This window comes from Triturus cristatus, chromosome 2_1 (genome assembly GCF_964204655.1).
Source record: "Triturus cristatus chromosome 2_1, aTriCri1.1, whole genome shotgun sequence".
NCBI classification, from domain to species: domain Eukaryota; kingdom Metazoa; phylum Chordata; class Amphibia; order Caudata; family Salamandridae; genus Triturus; species Triturus cristatus.
Window position 1 is genome coordinate 44,117,999 of NC_140581.1, and position 22,711 is coordinate 44,140,709.

Sequence of the window (22,711 nt, forward strand, 5' to 3'; positions counted from 1 at the left end):
CAGATTCGACGCTGGAACAACGAAAGCCTGCTGAGTGACTCGCGGCTCCTGGAAGATCGTAACACCTTCGAACTTGTGCCTACGCCTGCTGAGTGACTCGCGGCTCCTGGAAGATCGTAACACCTTCGAACTTGTGCCTAAGCCTGCTGAGTGACTCGCGGCTCCTGGAAGATCGTAACCCCTCCGAACTTGTGCCTAAGCCTGCTGAGTGACTCGCGGCTCCTGGAAGATCGTAACACCTCCGAACTTGTGCCTAAGCCTGCTGAGTGACTCGCGGCTCCTGGAAGATCGTAACACCTCCGGACTTGTACCTGAGCCTGCTGAGTGACTCGCGGCTCCTTGAAGATCGCACACCTCCGAACTTGTACCTGAGCCCGCTGAGTGACTCGCGGCTCCCCCAGACTCTCACGGTCCCGCCGGGCCCCGACTACGACCACGTATCCCCCAGCTCGAGGATTGTGAGCTGTGCGCCGGATACGTCCCTGCTTGAACTTTTGCCAAAGACTGTCCCGCTACCCCCTACCTTTCCGAGACTCTTGAGCCCGTGCTCACATTGTACATATTTGCCGTGATAACCTACTTGATAAAGATTGTTTTCTGAGAATACCCAGTGTGGTTACTCTGTGTCGTGTGGTGCCAGAAGTACGATCCTAGCTGCGAGATTCCTCCCCCTGGGGAATCTCCCGCCAGTGCCCGGCTACGATACTATGAGGGTGGGTCTCAGGGTAGTCAGGACCCCCTTCCGGGCTCCTCTGAGGTCGCCGTCTAACAGAAGTTATTCCGACCACTGCAGACAGGCTCAGCTCATGCCAGAGCACCATCTCACATGGAACCAAGCACTCTGCCTTCAGGATTGTTAAGGCCTGCCATAGGAGTGACTTATAGGTTACCAGGTGTCCCATTTAAGGTTAGGTATAGGTATACTACACCTAAGTAAGAGGTGGTTACACCAACTTACCCCAGCTGAGTGATCAGCCAGTTGTGTCAGATTTGTTAGGCCAAGCCTGGGGTGGCATAATACATGCTTCAGCCCCGGGCAGGCCTTGGGTACACCAATGCCCTGGGTACCTAGTGTACACTGGTACAGGGGCTGACAGGGTGATCCACTTCCAATTGGTTATGCACCTAGGGGGCATAGTTTTAATTTAGTAGAGAGAACAGCAGGCTGGGGGTCTGATTGGCAGGCCCACAGCCTCAATATGTCAAAAACCAGTGAAGCAAAAAGCAAAAATTTGGGGTGCCCATAGGATAGCAGACCCTACTCTCCTACACAACCCCCCCCCCAAACGCTGGGACATTAAACTAGCCTTGACCAGTCTCGTCTTCATGTCCTAAGTGGAAGTACCTGGAGAGACCATCTGCATTCCCATGGTCAGTACCTGGCCGGTGCTCCACTGTAAAGTCCATACCCTGTAGGGAAATGGACCACCTAAGCAGTTTGGGATTTTCACCCTTCATCTGATTTAGCCACAAGAGGGGCTTATGGTCGGTCTGAATCTTGAAGTGAGTGCCAAACAAGTATGGCCTCAGCTTCTTCAGGGCCCACACCACAGCAAAGGCCTCCCTCTCAATAGCTGACCAATTCTTCTCTCTGGGGGTCAACCTTCTGCTAATAAAAACAATGGGTTGGTCTTGACCATCTACATTAAGTTGTGACAGCACAGCTCCCACACCCAACTCAGAAGCATCTGTTTGGACAATAAACTCTTTGGAGTAGTCAGGACTTTTCAGGATAGGTGCAGGGCACATGGCCTCCTTCAGGTCATCAAATGCCTTTTGACAGCTTACTGTCCACTGAACCTTTTTGGGCATCTTCTTGGATGTCAGATCATTAAGAGGAGTCACTATGGACCCATAGTTCTTAACAAACTTCCTGTAGTACCCAGTCAAGCCCAAGAAAGCTCGAACTTGAGTCTGGGTGGTTGGAGGGGACCAGTCCTTGATGGATTGTATCTTACTCTCCAGTGGTTGAACTTGGCCTCCACCTACAAGGTGGCCCAAATATACAACCTTACTCTGCCCTATCTGGCACTTAGTAGCCTTGATAGTGAGGCCTGCCCTCTGCAGGGCCTCAAGAGCCTTCTTCAGGTGGATCAGGTGATCCTCCCAGGTGGAGCTAAAGACAGCAATGTCATCAAGATATGCTGCACAAAAGTCATCCAACCCAGTGAGGACTTGGTTCACCAACCGTTGGAAGGTGGCAGGTGCATTCTTCAGACCAAAGGGCATCACCACAAACTGATAATGCCCACCTGGGGTTGAGAATGCTGTTTTGGCCTTAGACTCCTCAGCTAATCTGATTTGCCAATAGCCAGCTGTTAAGTCAAATGTGCTCAAAAACTTTGCAGAAGCTAGTTTATCTATGAGATCATCTGCCCTTGGAATAGGGTGTGCATCTGTCCTGGTGACAGCATTGAGACCCCTGTAGTCCACACAGAACCTCATCTCTCTCTTGCCATCTTTGGTGTGAGGTTTGGGGACCAGAACCACTGGGCTAGCCCAGGGGCTCTCTGAGGGTTCAATGACACCTAATTCCAGCATTTTATGTACCTCAGCCTTTATACAGTCCCTGACGTGGTCAGGATGTCTGTAAAGCTTGTTCTTTACAGGCAGACTGTCACCAGTGTCCACCACATGGGTACACCAGTCAGTTCGACTAGGTATCAAGGAAAACATATGTGAAAATGATTGTAGAACCTGTCTACATTCAGTCTGCTGATGGGCAGTGAGGTTGCCTCCAAGGGTCACTCCTTCAACTGAGCCATCTTCAGGGTTCTGAGACAACAGGTCTGGGAGAGGGTCACTCTCTTCCTCCTGTCCCTCATCTGTAGCCATGAGCAAGCCCATGTCTGCCCTGTCAACATATGCTTTGAGCCTGTTAACATGGAGTACCCTGTGGGGACTCCTGGGAGTTCCTAGGTCCACCAAGTAGGTGACCTCTCCCTTCTTTTCCAGGATTGTATGGGGTCCAGACCATTTGTCTTGGAGTGCTGCTGGGGCCACTGGCTCCAACACCCATACCTTCTGTCCTGGCTGAAACTCAACCAAGACAGTCTTTTGGTCATGCCAAGCTTTCTGTAAGGCCTGGCTTGCCTCAAGGTTTTTGGATGCCTTCTCCATATACTCAGCCATCCTGGAGCGGAGACCAAGTACATAGTCCACTATGTCTAGCTTAGGCTTTTTGAGAGGTAACTCCCATCCTTCCTTCACCAAACACAGTGGGCCTCTCACAGGGTGCCCAAACAACAATTCAAAGGGGCTGTAGCCAACCCCCTTTTGTGGGACCTCTCTGTAAGCAAACAGAAGGCAGGGTAGAAGGATGTCCCATCTTCGCCTGAGCTTTTCAGGTAATCCTTTGATCATACCCTTTAGGGTCTTGTTGAACCTCTCAACAAGCCCATTGCATTGTGGGTGATAAGGAGTGGTGAACTTGTAGTTGACACCACATTCCTTCCACATAGCTGTCAAGAATCCTGACATAAAGTTGGTACCTCTGTCAGATACTACCTCCTTAGGAAACCCCACTCTGGAGAATACTCCCAGCAGGGCCCTGGCCACAACAGGTGCTGTAGTGGTCCTAAGGGGAATTGCCTCTGGATACCTGGTGGCATGATCCACTACCACCAGTATAAATCTGTGCCCAGATGCAGTGGGAGGATCCATGGGACCCACTATATCTATTCCCACTCTTTCAAAGGGGACCCCCACCACAGGTAGTGGTATCAGGGGGGCCTTTGTTGTGCCACCTGATTTGCCACTGGCTTGGCAGGTAACACAGGAGCGACAAAACTCCTTTGTATCTTCATTCATATGAGGCCAGTGAAAGTGAGGGACAAGTCTGTCCCAGGTCTTATTCTGGCCTAGGTGTCCTGCTAAGGGAATATCATGGGCCAAGGTAAGAAGGAAGCCCCTAAATTGCAGAGGTATAACCAACCTCCTGGTTGCACCAGGCTTGGGGTCTCTAGCCTCTGAATAAAGGAGCCCTTCATCCCAATACACTTTATGGGTACCTTGAGCATTCCCAGCAGCCTCAGCAGCAGCCAGCTGTCTGAGGGGTTCAAGAGAGGGACAGGATAATTGAGCCTGCCTCAAGTCAGCCCTTGAAGGTCCCCCTGTCTCCAGAAACTCAACCTGATCAGGTTCAAGATCTTCAGGGACAGTTCCTTCAGGGTCCTCTAGATCAGCTTCCTGGGAAGGCTGATCATCACTCTGAGGCAGGGGGGGAGGCACAGCCTTGACCCTCCTGTTCTTCTTCTTGGTAGGTGCTTGGTCCATTGTTCCAGGATCCAAGACCTGAGGTTCAGTGAGGCACTTTTTGGCCTGTGACCTGGTCACAGCAAGGACATGTGATGATATACCTAACATCTCTGCATGAGTCCTGTACTCCACTTCTGACCATAGAGAACTCTCTAGGTCATTGCCCAACAAACATTCTACTGGGAGGTCTGCACTAACCACAACCCTTTTGAGGCCAGTTACCCCTCCCCATGAGAAGTTAACAACTGCCACACTATGTGAAGTAGTGGCATTGCTGGCATTGGTCACCAGGTAATTCTCACCTGGTATGTACTGTCCAGGATCCACAAAGCCTGGTGTCACCATAGTGACACTGGCACATGTGTCCCTGTAGGCTTGAGCCACTTTGTCATTAATTAAAGGAGTCTGTCTGTACTTGCCCAGGTTACTGGGGCTCACAGTCAGGGACAAATCAATGTCCCCATCACAGATCAGGACTGCCTGTGTCAGGGTTCTGTCTAAGTCAGAATCTCCTTCAGTTCCCATAGTGATTTCCACTACACCCTTTGTCTGGGGACCAACACTGCTAACAGTAGTACTGGGAGCAGGTGCCTTAGGGGCAACAGTGTTGGGGGCTCCACCCTTTTTGCAATCACTAGTCCAGTGAGTTGTATTCTTGCAATGATTGCACCAGGGTTTCTTTTGACCTTCTTTCTTCTTTTTGGACTGTTGGGACCCACCCTCCTTAGCAGTAGTTTGGGGCCCTGTTGAAGACTTCTGGTCTTTAGGTTTCTGATCTCCACCCTTCTGGTCTGTTTTCTTCTGATCACCCCCTTGGCCCTGGTTCTGGTTCTTTTGCTTAACCCTGGTTCTGACCCATTTGTCTGCCTTCTTTCCCAATTCTTGAGGAGAGGTCAGATCAGAGTCAACCAAGTGTTGATGCAGTTGCTGGTTTTGACAGTTATTTAAAATCTGTTCTCTCATCATCAAATTATACAATCCTGTAAAATCAGATACCTTACTTCCCAGCAACCAACCCTCCAAAGCCTTAGTGGAACATTCAATGTATTCAGACCAGTCCTGAGTCTGTGTCTTTTGGGTGTCTCTGAACATTAACCTGTACTGTTCAGTGGTTAAGCCTAACCCATCAACTAGGACACTCTTCAGGACTCTGTAGTTTCTGACATCCTCTTCTCTAACAGTGAGGAGTCTGTCTCTGCCTCTTCCTTCAAAGGAGAGCCAGAGGATTGCTGCCCACTGGTCTTCAGGAACCTGCTGTACTTTGCAGGCTCTCTCAAGAGCAGTTATCCATTTGTGGATGTCATCCCCACTTTTGTAGGGGGGCACAACCTTAGACAGGTTCCTATTATCGAAAACCCTATCTTTGTCCTTAGGGACAATGCTGCCACCAGTGGGTATAGACCCACTCTCCTTATGCTGCCTAGCCTGACTCAGTTTCTCCTCCATCAGGGCTACTTCTAGCTCCTGTTTCCTGATCCTCAGCTGGGCTTCTTGCATTTTGGCCTCATGTTCCCTCCTCTGAGGGGTGGTCATCCTTCTCCTGGAGTGACCTTGAGAGCCTCTAGAGCCATGGGAAGCATTGGATTCACCTGAGTGATTCCTTTGCCTCCCAAGCCCTGGGTTAAGTCCACTGGGGAGATCCAATGGGGTAAACCCACTGTCAGTCCCCAATAGCCTTAGTTTAGCTGGGCCAAGTATAACACTTGGCACTGGGCTAGTTCTCCCTTCATCCTCACTCACATCTGTATCCCCCTCACTTTCCTCCTCTGTAGTATGGTGTTCATCTAAGGGATGGCTATTGGAAAGGGGTACCTCAGTGGCATCTTCAGAAGGGGGGCCTCCTGTTCCTGTCCCTAAGGGGGCTAACTGGGAGGCTTTCTTGAGCTCTTTTTGATTTTCATCATTTTGCAAGAGTTCTCTGAGCTTAGCAGAGGTAGGGTTCTTGGGCTGTTTAAGGCCTCTAAGAGTTGCCAAATGTCTGAGCTCATTCTGATTAAGGGTAGCAAAGATGGATGGTGCCCTCGGGGGGTCACTCTCAACAGAGATGGGTACAGTGGACCCCTCTGCCCCAGCCATTGCTCTTTAAGTGTGGGTGGATGTGTTGCAATCTACCTACACTTGGGTTTACCTACTAAACCTATCTAGTAGTTGTAGTCAGGGTGTGCTACTCCCTTTGCTCTACAACAACTAAGTTCAGTAGAACTTAAGTATATCTAATCTTGTTTTATATGTACCTACAGGTACCTATGTGATCTTTCAATTGGTAACCAAGAGATTACAATGGTAAAACACAGCAAGCTCAAATCCAACCGCTGCTCACCAATGTGAGAAGTTGGCCTGGTATATGATGTTCACTAGTTAAAGTGACCACCTTGTACCATGCCAAGCAACCCTTATGGTGTGGTTGTAAGTCAGCCTTTTCGGACTAGCTGCCCTAGTGGTAGCGTAGGCTAAGCAGTCTTTGAGGCTAAACTCGTGATGCGTGTTAAGCAGGCTGTTTTACCAAATGTAACCCCCTTTTATACCAATGAAAGGACACCACACAGATATATATTCAAAATATATATGTATTTATTTCTCAAAGTAACCCCTAGTCTCTTTATGAGCACAGGAGCACAAATCGTCAAACAAGATTTATAACAGAATACACAGAAGTTGCACTTTATATGGATAGGCCCTGGTGGCCGCTCAAACCATATACTAAAATAGTGGTATAAGTACCACGAACAGAAAAGGGAAAAGGCCTAGGGCCTCTAGAATCGCTGGGCCTACAAAGAGCTAACTTCAGTTAGTGACCAGGAGGTCCACGCGTTGCGTATGCAGAGCAAATAGTCACACGCGAGCTCCCATAGGTTTCAATGGGTGCGTAAAAAGTACAAAGTTACTGCAAAGAGGATCTTCCGGATGGGCTAGGAACTCAAGATTTGGAACACAGGCACTAGAGATGTAATACTACACTTGGGCACAGGAGTGCCAGCTTTACCTCACCCACAGGAAGCGGGTGCATAGGCCTCGAAGTGCGTCGGGTTTCTTCTATCTGTTCCGTGGAGCCTGAAGACAAAGATGCTGCAGGCGACCGGTCCGGAGGAGATGCAGTGGATCCAAAGGTGGATCGGAGATGTTGAAGACCTGTAAGCAGAGGGGACAGTGTTCACAGTCACTAGCCAGTGACCAGCGTGGCACCAGGTGGGTACCAGGCGATGTCAGGTGCAAACAGGAAGAAAGGTGTAGCTTGTCTCTGCAGCCACGTGGTCCCTGAAGGTCGACGACGTCCAGGAGTCGAGTCACGAGCTGTCCCACGCAGGCTCTCGCTGTCGGCGGTGTCGGCGACTTGATTGAAGCAAACAAGCCTTGGCAAAAGCAATTGTTGTAGGAAAGGAAATAAGCTGATGGTTCTGACCAGCAAGGTCAGAGGGACTGCTCCTTTGGAGGGGAGCAAGGGCCAGTCTGGAGCAACCAGACCAGCGGTGTATTTCGTAAAGTTCGTCGCCAAGATGGCCACTAGCCAGCGGGCCAGCAACCGGTTAGGCGCGTCGAGTGGCAAAATGCAGAAGGGCCCCACGCAGATCGTGGAGATGCTGGAGGGCTCACCTTTGGTGCAGATGCTGCTCGAGGGTTGGGCTTCTCAGATCCCAAAGCACAACTTGGAGGGAGCCTCGGTTGTTGCAATTGTCAGCTTGTCGTAGTCGTTCCAAGATGGCTGGCTCCACGTGTCTCGGTGCCTCCACGGGTCTCCTCTTTTCAGGGACTGTGGATCGGGCGGTGAGAGGTCTGGAGGTCCAGGTCTTGTCAGTCTCTGGGCTCGGGCTCCGGCGGGAGGTGGTGGCAAAGCAGACGTTGATTCGCTGGATGGTGCTTGCGTTAGCAAGGTGGTCACTCCCTGACCACAGGGGAGATTGGCTTCAGTCCTCTGTGCGGCAGAACGTCGAAGTTCCCGTCTTCTTCTTAGTTTCAAGTTGATTCCAGGATGTCTGAAGTCTTAGGACACAGCTCCTACCTTTAAGCGGATTCTAGGGGCCGGACTACCTGCTAGGTCCCTCCCTAAGGGTGGGACCAGGAAGGGGGGTGGTTACACCCCCAATCCTTTGTCTAGCTCGCCCCAGGCCCGGGACTGGTGTGCCCCAGGACCGGTTTGAACTGGCATATGCCCCGAGGCTCCTTGTGAGCCACAGGCATGTCTGGTTTCTTTCAAGCCCTACCTGACCAATACACAAAATCCTGTCTGGGGTGGTGCACGCACCTCCCCTGGCAGGAAACCCTTTGTCCACACCTCCCAAGCTGGAAGGACTCCCAGCAGCAGGAGGGCAGACTTGTGTCTGTGGTGGCAGCATCGATTTTGTGGAGCTGAGGCTATGTCTGATTTTACCCGGGTTTCAGGTACTGTACATGTCGTGTCCCTCTAGAAGGGTGGAATGCTAACCCCGTCGCCAGAATTGGCGAGGGGTTAGTATTCCAATTCGTATGACACCTTACTTGACATGTTTTGATAAAGCCAAACCAAAGTTAGCATTTAACCGCGAGGTTCATAATGCACTTAAGAGTATATGGTATGACGATATCTTGAAACAGTAGAAGGAAGTTGTTCCGACCACTGCAGACAGGCTCAGCTCATGCCAGAGCAATATCTCACATGGAACCAAGCACTCTGCCTTCAGGATTGTTAAGGCCTGCCATAGGAGTGACTTATAGGTTACCAGGTGTCCCATTTAAGGTTAGGTATAGGTATACTACACCTAAGTAAGAGGTGGTTACACCAACTTACCCCAGCTGAGTGATCAGCCAGTTGTGTCAGATTTGTTAGGCCAAGCATGGGGTGGCATAATACATGCTTCAGCCCCGGGCAGGCCTTGGGTACACCAATGCCCTGGGTACCTAGTGTACACTGGTACAGGGGCTGACAGGGTGATCCACTTCCAATTGGTTATGCACCTAGGGGGCATAGTTTTAATTTAGTAGAGAGAACAGCAGGCTGGGGGTCTGATTGGCAGGCCCACAGCCTCAATATGTCAAAAACCAGTGAAGCAAAAAGCAAAAATTTGGGGTGACCATAGGATAGCAGACCCTACTCTCCTACACATAGGTACCCTTGAAACCTATATTTCACTCTTTATGTTTTACCAAAAGAATTGCTATACACCCGGTAAACAATGAAAAACCATTGCAAGATGCAGCTCAGTTATTGGTTCTGGGTTCCTTGGGTTCTTGGTGAACCTACAAGTCCTTTATATCCCCACAACCAGAAGGGTCCAGCGGATAGAACTGTATATTGCTTTATACAATCTTTCATACTTAGAAGAAGTTCCAGGTGAAAACGTTGGCACAAATGGCTGTATTTTTTCAACTCATTTTCAATATTTCTTATTTTAAAATTTTATTTTCTATAACAAAACCTTGAAGGATACACAAATGACCCCTTGCTGAATTCAGAATTGATCTACTCTTCGCAAATGTATAGCTTTCTGGAATCCATTATTGCTTTGACACCCATTTCTGCCGCTAAGTAAAAGGAGTTTGAAAGCACAAATAGCAGCAAAAATAGGCTATGTCCCAGTAAAATGCCAAAACTGTGTAAAATATTTTGGTTTTCTGACAAAAGTCTGGGAAGATGGTGATTTCAGCACCACAAACCCTTTGTTGATGCCATTTGTAGGAGAAACAACCAGACACTTCTGCAGCACTTTTTTCCTATTTTTCCCCCCACAAATACAATTTAGCTGTATTTTGGCTAATTTCTGGGTCTCCTCCAGGGAAATCCACAAACCCTGGGTACCTTTAAAATCCCCAAGATGTTGGAAGAAAAGGACGCAACTTTTGCGTGGATACCTTATGCAGACAAAACGTTACAGGGGCCTATGAGCAAACTACCCCAAATTGCCAAAAAAAGGCTTAGCACATGGGTGGGGAGTTGTGGGGGGGTAAAGGGATAGCAGCGAAGGGGCTAAGAAATGTAATTTAAATTTATATTTTTTCTTGTAGGGTTTAGATTTAAGCCCACCTTCCATTTTTTGTATAGAAAGGTGTTGCAACACCAATGGTTGGCCATGTGTGGAGACCGACTTACTATTAGTTTCCTTTTTTTGTGGTAGTAACTCACATTCTTAAATTTGGCTCCACCCCTTTTTCAGGAGGAGGTGAAATATGAGTCTGCACATTTGAGTAACTGCACACTCTGCTTTTCTGAACAAACAAGGATTAAAGTTGCTGAAAAATGTAGGAGTAATGTTACACACGCAAATTACTCACAAGTGTATCATACCTCTGTGAATAGCTCTTCAGGTGCTTATGTGCCTTTCTAAGTGTGTCCATGTGTATGGGAGCTTGAGTGTGTGTTTTATGTATAGAGCATGCATGTATTAGGTAGAGTGCGCACGTGTGAGTGTGCGCTGCAGCATGCATGGGCGCCTGCCTGAGGGTGAGTATGTGTGATGGGGCCCGAGTACATGTGTATGTTTCGGTAAAGCGTGCATGTATTAGGTGGAGCGCGCACGTGTGAGTGTGCGCAGCAGAATGAATGGGTGCTTGCCTGAGGGTGTGTATGTGTGATGGGGCCCGAGTATGTGTGTATGTTTTGGTAGAGCGTGCATGTATTAGGTAGAGCGCGCACGTGTGAGTGCACGCTGTAGCATGCCTAGGTGCCTGCCTGAGGGTGTGTATCTGTGATGGGGCCCGAGTATGTGTGTATGTTTTGGTAGAGCGTGCATGTATTAGGTGGAGTGCGCACGTGTGCGCTTCAGCATGCATGGGTGCCTGCTTGAGGGAGTGTATGTGTGATGGGGCCAGAGTAAGTGTGTATGTTTCGGTAGAGCATGCATGTATGTATTAGGTGGAGTGTGCACGTGTGAGTGTGCGCTGCAGCATGCATGGGTGCCTGCCTGAGGGAGTGTATGTGTGATGGGGCCCAAGTATGTGTGTATGGTTTGGTGGAGCGTGTTTCTGTGTATTGTAGCATGCACTGTAGTTTGCGAGGCCTGCCAACAGGGGGCATAGCGATCAGGACTGAAGGGAACAGGGGGAGCGGAGGAGCCAGCATCAATTCTCCATAGTCATACACCCATCACAAAAATGTACCTTGGGACCAAAAGGAAACATTAAGGGGCCGATTATGATGGCGGGCGGATTTTAGTCCACCCGATCCGCCCGCCACCCTAGCGGTGCTGGGACCGGCCGCCAGTGGTGCGGCGGTTCCGCACCTACAATTAGGATGCCACTGCCACCATGGCAGTGGCATCCTCCATTCCCAGCATTGTGGCGGGCGGTGCTCACAGCACCGCCCGCCACAATGCTGGGAATGCACTGTGTGCATTGTCATGCACAAGGTGACAGGTACCGCGCGATGCCTGCCACCTTGTCCATGACAATGTAGGGGGTACCTACCCTGGGGGCCCGCAACGGGCTCCCGAAAGCACAATCCGCATGCCTTTCCTTGGCGGCGGTGCTGCTTCCCGCTGCCTTCTTAATATGGATGGAGGTGTCTAGCAGACACCGCCACCATATCAGGCCCCTCTTCCACCTGGTCACTGCTCCTTATCATTTTTCTAGGACATGGAACCACCTCCAAGTAGGACGGAACGAGGTGCAGGACCCTTGATGGCGGTTTGACTACAGGGCTACCCCACAGAGTGGTGAGGTTCCACTAGGAGTTGAAACCTCTCCCAAAATGGGATGGAGTGAATACATGAGACTAATTTGTCCTAGAAAAATGATAAGGAGCAGCTACCTGCCCTTATAACAAGTAGAATAGGGGAGTTCTCTTTACTACTCATACCAGGGGGCACACAGTCTCGCCCTGAAGAAAGTCCAGCACCCTTCATGGGGCTTATACGGACTGAAGCATGTTGGCTATAGGGTCTTAGGACCATAATATCCCTACTGACCCTATCTTTATATTTTATTATTACCCCCGGCAGGTCCAAGAATAAAGGCAAACTGGGATCTGTTGGTGGGCTTTTAATCTTTATCCCCCTGGCCAAAAACATCTTCCTAAGAGCTCCCTGAAAGATGGTCGAGCCCACCCTGACTTCTAGGCGTCAGGGTGTCCCGATGATGAAGCATGACACCACTAGGGTGTGTGAGGGAATATAAAACAAAAGGACATGCCTCCTTTCCCACTCAGTAGTGGTGTTCCTGTAGCAGCTTCACGTAGGGATCTCCACACAATCAGAGTTTCAGGATTGTTCAAACAGATCCAACCACTTATTAGTGATTCGGTTACCGGGGAGTACTCTTTTTGGTAAAGCAGGGTTAAAACACGTGAGGTTGCACTCCCCTCTTTAGTTCCTCTCGGCCCCCCCATAAGCCTGGAAGTTCTTCCTGCTTACATTGTGCATTACATCTTTAAATTAGCCAGACAGTGTCACCTTGCGGCAGACCGTCACAAGCACTGGTGTTGACAATTAAGTGCCGGTGCAGAGCACCAGAAACCACCAGCTCAAATTAAGCACTGACTGCATCACCATCATTAACAATACCAATGCCTCAGACAGGGTTGACAAATCACCTTTGTTCCAGCCCTGGCCTTTCAGGTAACAAACCAGGGTATTCTGGCGGCTGATGTTTTGAATAGAGCTGATAGGACTAAAACACACCTGAAAGATTAGGATTCATGAGAAGAGAGGCTAAGCCTGGAAACGTGATGTCCGAGCGACATGGGGTGGTGCAGCGACCTTAGCCAGAGATGTTGAACTGAGGGTGCAACAACATGCATAACTGTGTCAAACCGACCTCTAAGCTTTCCAAGGTCCATGTGTCCATAGCTCACACCATCACAATTTGTTTACATTCTGGGACTTGTGGTATGATTTCATAATGAAAGAAACAGGACACATAAAAAGCCTGGACTGGACGAGCCATTCACGCATGAAGCTGTAAAGCTTGACAGCTTGGGTCAATTCCTAGATCTACCAGTTTGGAAATGGACTACTCACAATGACAAAGGGGCAGCCAGCCTGTAAGACATCTTAGCCAGAAGTTACGCTGGACCAGTATGAGTTCACTTCTTTAACATGTAAGAGTACCAAGCGACTTCATGTCACCAAGAATGCAATGCCCACGTGCCGGGCTTTCCTTTTACAGATTGTTTTGGTGTGTATTTGCAGGGACATCTTAAGGATTCTGGAGGCCCTTGGCCAGACATAATTTGGAAGCCCCTGCTTGGAACAACTCTTCTGGGAGTTTTATATAGCGCACACTTGACCCGAAGGTATCAGGTATTAGAGCTCTTTACATGAGCACCAGTTGCGTTAGAGAAGGACACATTCATTTTTTGTTAGGCACGGGGAGATTACGTGATGTGCCCAGAATCACAGGATGTTGATCGCCATTGCAGAGGCTTGAACCCAGTTCCCTAGATTTGAGATCGACCACCCGAGCCATTAGGCCACATCCTCTCCTCTCTCTGAATGTATTATTTATTTTCAGCTCAAGCACGCCAACGTGAACTATGCTCTGATCATGGACAACCCTCTTTGTTGGCCCCCAAACCTTTAAGGGGAACCCAGTCCTTCAGGGGGCTCCGATTCAGTGCAGCGCTTTTGAATATTTATGAGACACTGGAGACCTGGGAGCCCCTTTTCATACTGTGCAGGGGGCCCCATCATTTTAACGCTATGTCACTGTCTGGGTCAGTCCTGGAAGCTTTATGATGGGGCCCCTGGAAAGGTGGAGGCCCTGGGCCAGAGCCCGCTTTGCCCCTGCTTTAAAACGTCTCTGTACATTTGTTGAAAGGATCAACTGAAATCAAGGACCACAACTCCCAGAATGCTTTAAGTTTTTAGATAAATACCCAGGTCTGGAGTCGAGTATTGCCTCCTTGGCTACATGGAGTTATCTGGTGACTGCGCCGCAGGGCGTCCACCCATTAGAATGACACACACAGCACTGACTCTCAGGAGACACAGATCAAACTCTTAAATACATAGAAGACTGGCACTTATAAAGCAGGCCCTGTTCAGAGCCATGAATACTGCTGTTGCTCTGCCTCCTCGGGCTGCCTCGCGAGCATGAGGAGCGGTTATGCTCATCTCAAGGCCTAACAATAAATACTAGCGCGCCCGTGAAGAATGCAGCACAAGAATGCCATGCCGCATACTGCCACAAGATGTCAGTGTTGCGCCGAGAAGCCGCTACAGCTCTCTGCAGCTTCACACCAGCATCATCTGCTGTGTTATGGTATTGCCATCTGTATAGCGCCCACTCAGCCAGCAGCGCTAGGAGGCCATTCTGCTGGCAGACTGTCTGGGCTCTCTCAGGCAGCATGCAGTCCCGGATTTACCGCGCAGACCGGGGTCGGAGGCGTGTGACATTATTTCAAGGTCTGGTTTGATGGACACGTCATGCTCAATGGACTATCGTGGGCCATTCTAGTGTCACTCCTGAATTAATGAGTCAGGTATCTTTGGAGCGCTCTTTCTGAAGGGTATGACAGCCCCGCAGACATGAAACGTCTCTTCAGGCGCCAGACTAGACCCTGCACTAGCCATGCCTGTTCACCACGAGCGGCTGCATGGACTCTGCTTTGGAGCAGGGCAGACCGCAGCCAGTCATATATGACCACTGCACAGAGCGACGTCAGCTCCTTGACAGAGCCCAACGACACAGAGACAGGGCAGAGCCAAAGAAGGAACAAGCTTGGGCAAAGCCAATCGGTCACGCCTTTTGGCCCTATTGGCATTGCCAATGCTTTTACGGTCGATACTATGTGTGCATTTCTCAACACGCTTACGTATGTACATGCTTTCGTCATCACTTGGCCGCCATTTTCTTATTTTAGTTAGTGTTCTAAGATGTCAGACACCATCTAGAAATGTAAATTAAAAAATGATGGGCTGGGGAGAGGAATGGACACATAAAAAGTAGCTGTCTGAATGTGAGCAGTGGACGGATACAAGCCATCCAATCAAAAGGATGAGGAAGAAGCTGTGCTTCAGGGGCGGGAGAAACAGAAAAGCAAGGACAGTTGTTGGATAAGAAGCCAATAGGCGAGAGTGACAAGAAAGGCAGCCACTGAAAAACAACGGACTGGCCATAAGCCCACTGTAAGCTTTCAGCTGTCTGTGGGTGGGACTTCGAACATAATATAGCACTAACCTCAAAGGGAGGAGAGGGGGGTAAGGAAATCTGAAGGTGGCGTCAGACCCATCAGAAAGAACGTCCAGCAGGTAAGCAGTGAGATTCCTTTTATGATCCACTTCCATAGCCGCTCCGGGCGCAGGGGGTGATAATACCACACAAATAAAACAAAGATGGACACGCTGCCCTTTCAAATCAGGGTTGTGCTCTGTACTCATCTGTGAAAAAACACCTGGCAAAAGAGTGGAGGTGGCACTATACTCTTATAGACTGAGCGTGGAAACCTACAGGTGAGACCTTTCGAGGCATTTGGTTAACCCTGCAAAAAGAACAATTAATGGACGGAATGCTGAACAATGTCATACATTCACCCCCAGTACAGAGATCTGGGTTAAATCCATCGTTTTTTTGCTCCCCATGCCATTCCAGTTTGGCACCCAGCCATATGCAAATCAGTCTTGACCCTGCTCCATATGAGAAGAATCCAGCCCGAACTGCCAGGCAAGGTCCTCCCTGGCCCAGAAATAAGCATCCTGGGACCAGTTTTGGGGTATCACCCCTCATCAGCCAGGCTAGCTTGACTCGAGTGGCTTGGAGAGCACGGGACCCACGCCTGGGCATACCCGGCCCACTTAGAGCGACAAATGCAAAAAGAGGAATTGTGGGCGGAAGGCTGAACAATGTCAAACATTCACCCAAGTACAGAGAACTGGTTAACACTGCCTGAAGTGAGCAGAAATCGTTCTAGAGAGGGCTTCCTTCCTCACAGCTTTGCCACAAATTACATGAAAATCTTTACAGCTACTCGAAGCTATGCATATCAGTGTTTACAGTGGCTTTGTCACCTCTATGGTCTGGCTTCTGAAGTCTCTTTTCTGTTTGAAAAGATCAGGAGCTGAGAGGATGGAGGGCTGGGACATGACCTGTGAGCTTGGATGCTTCCACAATAGAGTTACAGAGGATACTGTGAAGGAAGGCGGAGCCGGCAGAGTTTGTAGCTCCCCCACTCTTCTGGCCGAGGTCACCAACACCAGACAGACAGCTGTACATACCAGAGTGAAGAAGCTGAATGCATCACTGCAGCAGCAGGAAACACGACAAAAGAGAAGACGTGGGCTTGCAAATCAACTCCAGGAGATCAGGACACAAGAGGAATCTGGGCCAATCCAGCACGACAAGGATCACACAAGAAGCTTCCCCGACAGTTGGGTGCAACCAAGATCGCATGGTCACGATACAGCTGACAATACTGAACAACCCCTTGAATGACGGCAATTGGAAGAAATGCAAGATGGCGACCAAACATCCAGACCAGACTCAACATGTCTCCCATGGAGTGAGAAGCCTCCTACTCCAGGGAGCGCAATAAATGCCATGTCTTGCTGCTGGTACGTTACAAAGACAGTTGTCCCCGACAAGGAGAATACATGGGAGAGGGAATGAATATAGACTCTGAATCAGTACTAAATTAAGGCTGTCCAGCCAGACATGGTTATTTAATAATATTTCAATTCAAGGCACAAATAAAGTGGGACTCAATCCTGTGTCCACCGCAATACATACAATACAGAAACAAAACAAAGGCTCAGCCAGGACAACAGCTTCTATGCAATCAATACAGGAGATAAAACAAGCAAAATTAAACAACACCACCATTGCACCGTGTTAGACCTGGCGCCATTGGCGTGGGCCTCCCTTCCATCTTTCGCTTTTGTCTCCTCTGTGTGAGCTGGTGTTAGATGCTCTGGGCGCTGTGCCACTGCCATTCAGTGCCACAGCGCGAATGCTGTCTATTGTAAAGTGACTGTATGAATTGGTATTCCCTATAACCCTAGCTGACCCAGGGTACATCTTTGGAGAGTCGAATTTAGTATGCCTGAGCTCAGAATATTGGAGTACATCTTTTAGTGAGGATTATTTTTGTATTCGGTGTTTGAAAGTACCACTTCTAGAAAACAGGTATTTTCTTGCCTAAGCCTTCCTGTGTTGCTCTGTTGTTATGTGTATTTGCTGTCTGGTTTTGGAGGGACAGGGCAGGCTGAGTCAGACCTGGGTTGAATAGAGAGATCTGCAATGGAGTGTGGGGAGGGGTAGCTCCTGGACCTGAATAGGGCTGTGCCTGGCAAGGTGAATGCTGGCTCCACCTCCCACTGTGCGTCTGATGGCAGAGCCCCTCTTTCTGAAAGGAAGAATACAGCCTGGTAAACAAAGTGCTCCAGGACCACACCGAATTGGTTCTGGCTGGGTTCAGTGACTTCTGACTTTTGAGAACAAAGACTTGGGGTATAAATATCTGTGCTAAAACCCCTGCACGGTGTGTGTTACTTCTGGATGTCAAGACGAACCTCTGTCCGTGTAACTAGAGGGAAAGAACTTTGAAACGTTCATCCATCTTGCTGAAGCAACTACCCAAGGGCCTGATTTGAGCTTGCCTACTGCTGAAGTCTCAGGATCATTAGACTTCACCCATCTGAATTCCTATTGAGGGGGATTCTACTCGCAGGTGAGGCTTCTGTCGAGAATTCTAGAGCCTCTGGGACTACTGCGGGGAATGCGGTCTGAAAATCATCGCTATCGCTATTGTGGGCCACTGCAGCTGAGGAGCTGTTGCCGCTGAGAACCCGCATTTGCCTGTGCTACGAAAATCAGCGCTATCGCTATTGTGGGCCGCTGCAGCAGAGGAGATGTTGCCGCTGAGAGCCCACATCTGTCTGTGCTATGAGAATCATCGCTATCGCTACTGTGGGCCTCTGCAGCTGAGGAGCAGTTGCAGCTGAGAACCCGCATCGGTCTGTGCTATGAGAATCATCGCTATCGCTACTGTGGGCCTCTGCAGCTGAGGAGCAGTTGCAGCGGAGAGCCCGCATCTGTCTGTGCTACGAGAATCATCGCTATCGCTATTGTGTGCCGCTGCAGCAGAGGAGCTGTTGCAGCTGAGAGCCCGCATCTGTCTGTGCTACGAGGTTCATCGCTATTGCTACTGAGGGCCACTGCAGCTGAGGAGCTGTGGCCACTGAGTGCCAGCCTTTAATCATCGTCTCAGGATCATCGTGAGTGCACGCCGCGGACCACTGCAGCTCAGAACTCTGGCCGCTGCGAGTCTGCCTGTCATCCTTGCAGCTCCCTCATGAAGCTGCATGCCGTGCCCCTTTAAACCTCAGGTACATTGTGCATCACCGGGTCGCATAGACCCCGGCCTCGAACTAAGTTCGGTTCACACGCTTTTGATTGCTTTTAATGTGAATCTATATTTATGTGCATTGTGGCTTCTTGATCGCTTTTGAGCCTTGTGTTAAGCCTATATAAAGATACTCATTTTTCTAGAACTACTCGTGTGGTGTCCCTTTGTAGTGTCTTCACTGCGTTATTGTGTATGGTCATAAATGCTTCACACACTGCCTCTGAGATAGGCCTGTCTGCTCGTGCTACGTTACCACAGGGTTGAGCAGGGGTTATCAAAGGGTGTAGCCCCCTTACTCTGACTTAGGAAGAAGGGTCCCTATTTGGACACTGGCGCCAGGCTCTGCCAACTAGAGATCCCCATTTGTACCACACATAAATAACAAATTGAGTTGTGTTTGCGGTGTACAGTGAGTTGACGACGTTTCAGTTCCATAAGAACAGGTCTGGGATCATCATCAGGACATAGTATTACATGCCTGAGAAAGAATTGCCATGCGGTGTGCACATGGGCAAGAGGACTTAGGAGTAACCGTTTGGTCGATTCAGGAATTCACTTAAAGCACAGATTCACAGAGAGGGCAGAACCGAGCGCGGCAAAATGCAGAAGTTAACCGTGCGTTCAAGTAAAAATAGTACACAGAAAAATCACTGGACCACAGTGGCAAGTCCATGACGGGAACCAGCTGGGCTGGAGAAGAGGCGGTACAATGACCTTGATAAGGTGTCCAGATAGACCCGATGAGTGTCTTGTTGCTGGTGGCATCAACAGGTTAAACACCAGAACCCTCCAGGTCTGCTAAATTCTGTCCACCATATTCAAAACCAGCTCCTCCTCAACATTGCTGAAGGACAGTCTGCTCAGCTAGACATCTTCAACATCCTGACTCCCTGCCAGACCACCACTGACAGCCCCGTTTGATGTCTGTGCACCATGCCCAGGGATGAGGTGCCATTTTGCGCAGAACTTTTAAGCTGATTTTAACTTTCTACTTCAAGTAGAACACCGCAGTGACGTTCTGTTAGAACCACCTATAAACAGTGACCACAAAACTTTGGAAGAAATCCTTTCAAGGCCAGATGTTGTATCCTGGAACTGAAGTGATGTATTCCCTGGAAGTGTAACTGAACTCCCATCACAACCTTGACCTCGCGAACAGCCTGGGGGACAACAAACCAAAATGCAAAATGGCAGTGCTTGCCCGATACATAACTCCTCAAAAACTGTCCATCCGTACTCAACATTGGGACGTGAGCTAAGCATTAGGGAGGTCTGTGGAGGCCGTTCAGTCCTGAGCCTGATTGGCAGAGTGGCAGAATTTGGGAAGGGGCTCTCAAATTCCATTATTTCTTTTTCAAGGTACCGATTTAGGAACCTCAAGTCCAGAATCCTTTGTAGCCCACCCGCTTTGTTGGGGGCGAGGGTTGGAAATACCAATACCTGGAGCATTAGCCTTTCTGATGCTGAGAAACCTTCTGAATATGCTTCACCAATAAGGAGCCAATCTGCTTCATCGAGAGGTTTACGTCTTGGGGAGGGCATTTATAGGGAAGGAAGGGAAGAAGATGATGATCCACCCTTGTGATCCGAAGGACTTACTGGTCCTATAGTCTCTTTTCCCACAGATGAAGAAAAGAGCAACAAAGCTCTCCCGACCAGAAGACTGAAGAATGGAAAGTCAGGGTTTCAGAGTGGCTGTTGAGGGTTTGAAGTAGAGGAAGATTAGGAGGGGAAGATGGAGGCAGAGGAAGATTAGGAGGGGAAGATGGAGGCAGAGGAAGATTAGGAGGGGAAGATGGAGGCAGAGGAAGATTAGGAGGGGAAGATGGAGGCAGAGGAAGATTAGGAGGGGAAGACAGAGGAAGATTAGGAGGGGAAGATGGAGGCAGAGGAAGATTAGGAGGGGAAGACCGAGGCCGAGGAAGATTAGGAGGGGAAGATGGAGGCAGAGGAAGATTAGGAGGGGAAGACAGAGGAAGATTAGGAGGGGAAGATGGAGGCAGAGGAAGATTAGGAGGGGAAGACCGAGGCCGAGGAAGATTAGGAGGGGAAGATGGAGGCAGAGGAAGATTGTCCTTGGCTTCTACTCCCTTTGCCTCCACCTTTAAACGGCCAAAAGAACTGTTGTTGCTCAGACTTTGAGCACCTTGAGACCCTCAAAGGTGATTTGCTGTGCACTATAGATCCTGACTGATTGATTTTTTAAATCGCTCCAACGAGCTAAACCATTGTCCATAACAGGGCATGTAATCAGCAGGACCCATGGTGGACAGAGGAGTGCCAGAGGGGTGACGTGAGGTGAAGACCATCCTACCCTTCTGGAAGCCCTCCATCTGCTGCTGTGAGGCCTCAGGGGCTCCCACCAGGACAACGGGTTCCAGCACGGAGACCGGTTCTGAAGACTCCGTGGCTGCTTGGACCTCCGGCATTTCTTCGTGAAAGATGCGGAGGAGCAGTGTTTACACATCCTGTGTTGTGTGGGGATTCTCAGGGGAACAATCACAGGACAGAGCTCTGGATTTATTGGGGGGCCACAATCCGACATTTAGAGCCATGAAGATGACCACAGAGGGAAAATGGCAAAAAAGGTTTCACATTATAAGGAATCCCTACATCACTTCCCATCTTTGACGCAATACTGGATCCTAGTGCCTCCTGGTGCTGCCAAAGTCGTATTGCTGAAAACAAATCTCATTAATTATGTAGCCTGGTGCCTAGAGATAAGAGGCATAGAAGGAATCTGTGGGAGCAAACACCCATTGGAAATATATTTACTGATTAGCCAATCTCAGCCTCAGCCCTCGAACCTCTTTCTAACTAACCAAACTCCTGGTATTAGCATTATAACTCGGTATTTAAAGAGACTGGCACAAGAGGAGCCTCACTCCAAGTGTAGAAGGTGGTAGCCCCAATGAGGAGGGTGATCCCGGTACATCCTGGTACACGCCACACCCGTGGCACCCAACAAAGCCTTCCTGGAGAGCACAGGTGCCTGTAATCCTCAAGATACCTCTGCTCAGGGGATACCAAGAGCTTTTTGCATGAGGTGTGTGAATCAAACTCTGCGGCAGATGCAGGGTTTGGAAGCACGTTTGGTTGTCATGATTCACATGAATGTTACACACAACTTCAGGTGGTAACTCCTCACAATAGTAACTTGCGTATGTGATGAAGCTTGAGAAAGTCCTTAGACGAGGTCAAGCTATCATTCAGCTGCCCAGCTGAGGGCAATAGCTTCAGATTCAACCCCTCCCTTCCAGTAGCCATCTTTCCTCCTCCATCCAGGAATTTCCTGCTGAGGCAAAGATGAAACATTTAAGATTCCAAGGAGAGGGGAGTGTCGAGGAGCACAGAGACTGACGGGCAGTCCTCTACAGACATAGGTCCTGACGTAGATCTCAGTGGCAGAGTTACTCCGTCACAATGGTGATGGATAGCCCGTCTGTTGAACTATAAATCCCAGTATATCCTATAGGGTTCATATTTTGGAAGACTGGTTATTCCTCACAGTCGTGAAGGAGTAACCCGTCCTCCGAGATCTAAATCAGGTCCATACTGTCAATCGAAACGAGTCAACAAATAGTGGGCGGGACATTGGGAGATTTAGCCAAATATGACTATGAAGATAAGAACCTTGTAGACACTAATTCTGCACATTAAGACAATTAGCAAGGCAGCACGTCACTGAAGCATTATAGAGATAAGAAGACCATGCTTCTAACGCTCACCTATCCCTGCCGCATGTGGATGGACAACACACAGGCAGAGCAGAGCAGCAACCCCAGCATCCACGATATTTCCACCTGCGGTGAGGATATCCTTCCCAGCCTTGGAACAGACATCTGTGAAAATGAAAGAGAAAAACAGGGTATGAGTAACACAAATGTAGAACACTCTCCCTCCCTCTGTCCTTTCCCAAGAACAGCAACCAGGCTAACATTCAACAATCAGAACAAAGAAGCAACCAGGTCAACGTTCCATGACACGAAACACAGAAAAATCCAGGCTAACATTCCATCATCAGAATAAAGAAGCAACCAGATCAACGTTCCATGAAATGAAACACAGAAAAAAACCCAGGCCAATATTCCATGACATGAAACACACAAAAAGCACAGGCCCACATTTCATGACATGAAACACACAAAAGATTCAGACCAACATCCCATGACACGAAACACAGAAACAACCAGGCCAACATTGCAT

General features: G+C 49.2%; 1 protein-coding gene across 1 annotated transcript in view; it reads right to left on the reverse strand.

The window, feature by feature from the left end:
- Window positions 1-22,711, reverse strand: part of GGT6 (gamma-glutamyltransferase 6) — a 105,396-nt gene that overhangs the window by 27,949 nt on the left and 54,736 nt on the right. Inside the window, exon 3 of the mRNA XM_085627819.1 lies at window positions 22,234-22,347. Coding sequence (XP_085483945.1) covers window positions 22,234-22,347 — 114 coding nt within the window. The remainder of the gene's footprint in view (window positions 1-22,233; window positions 22,348-22,711) is intronic.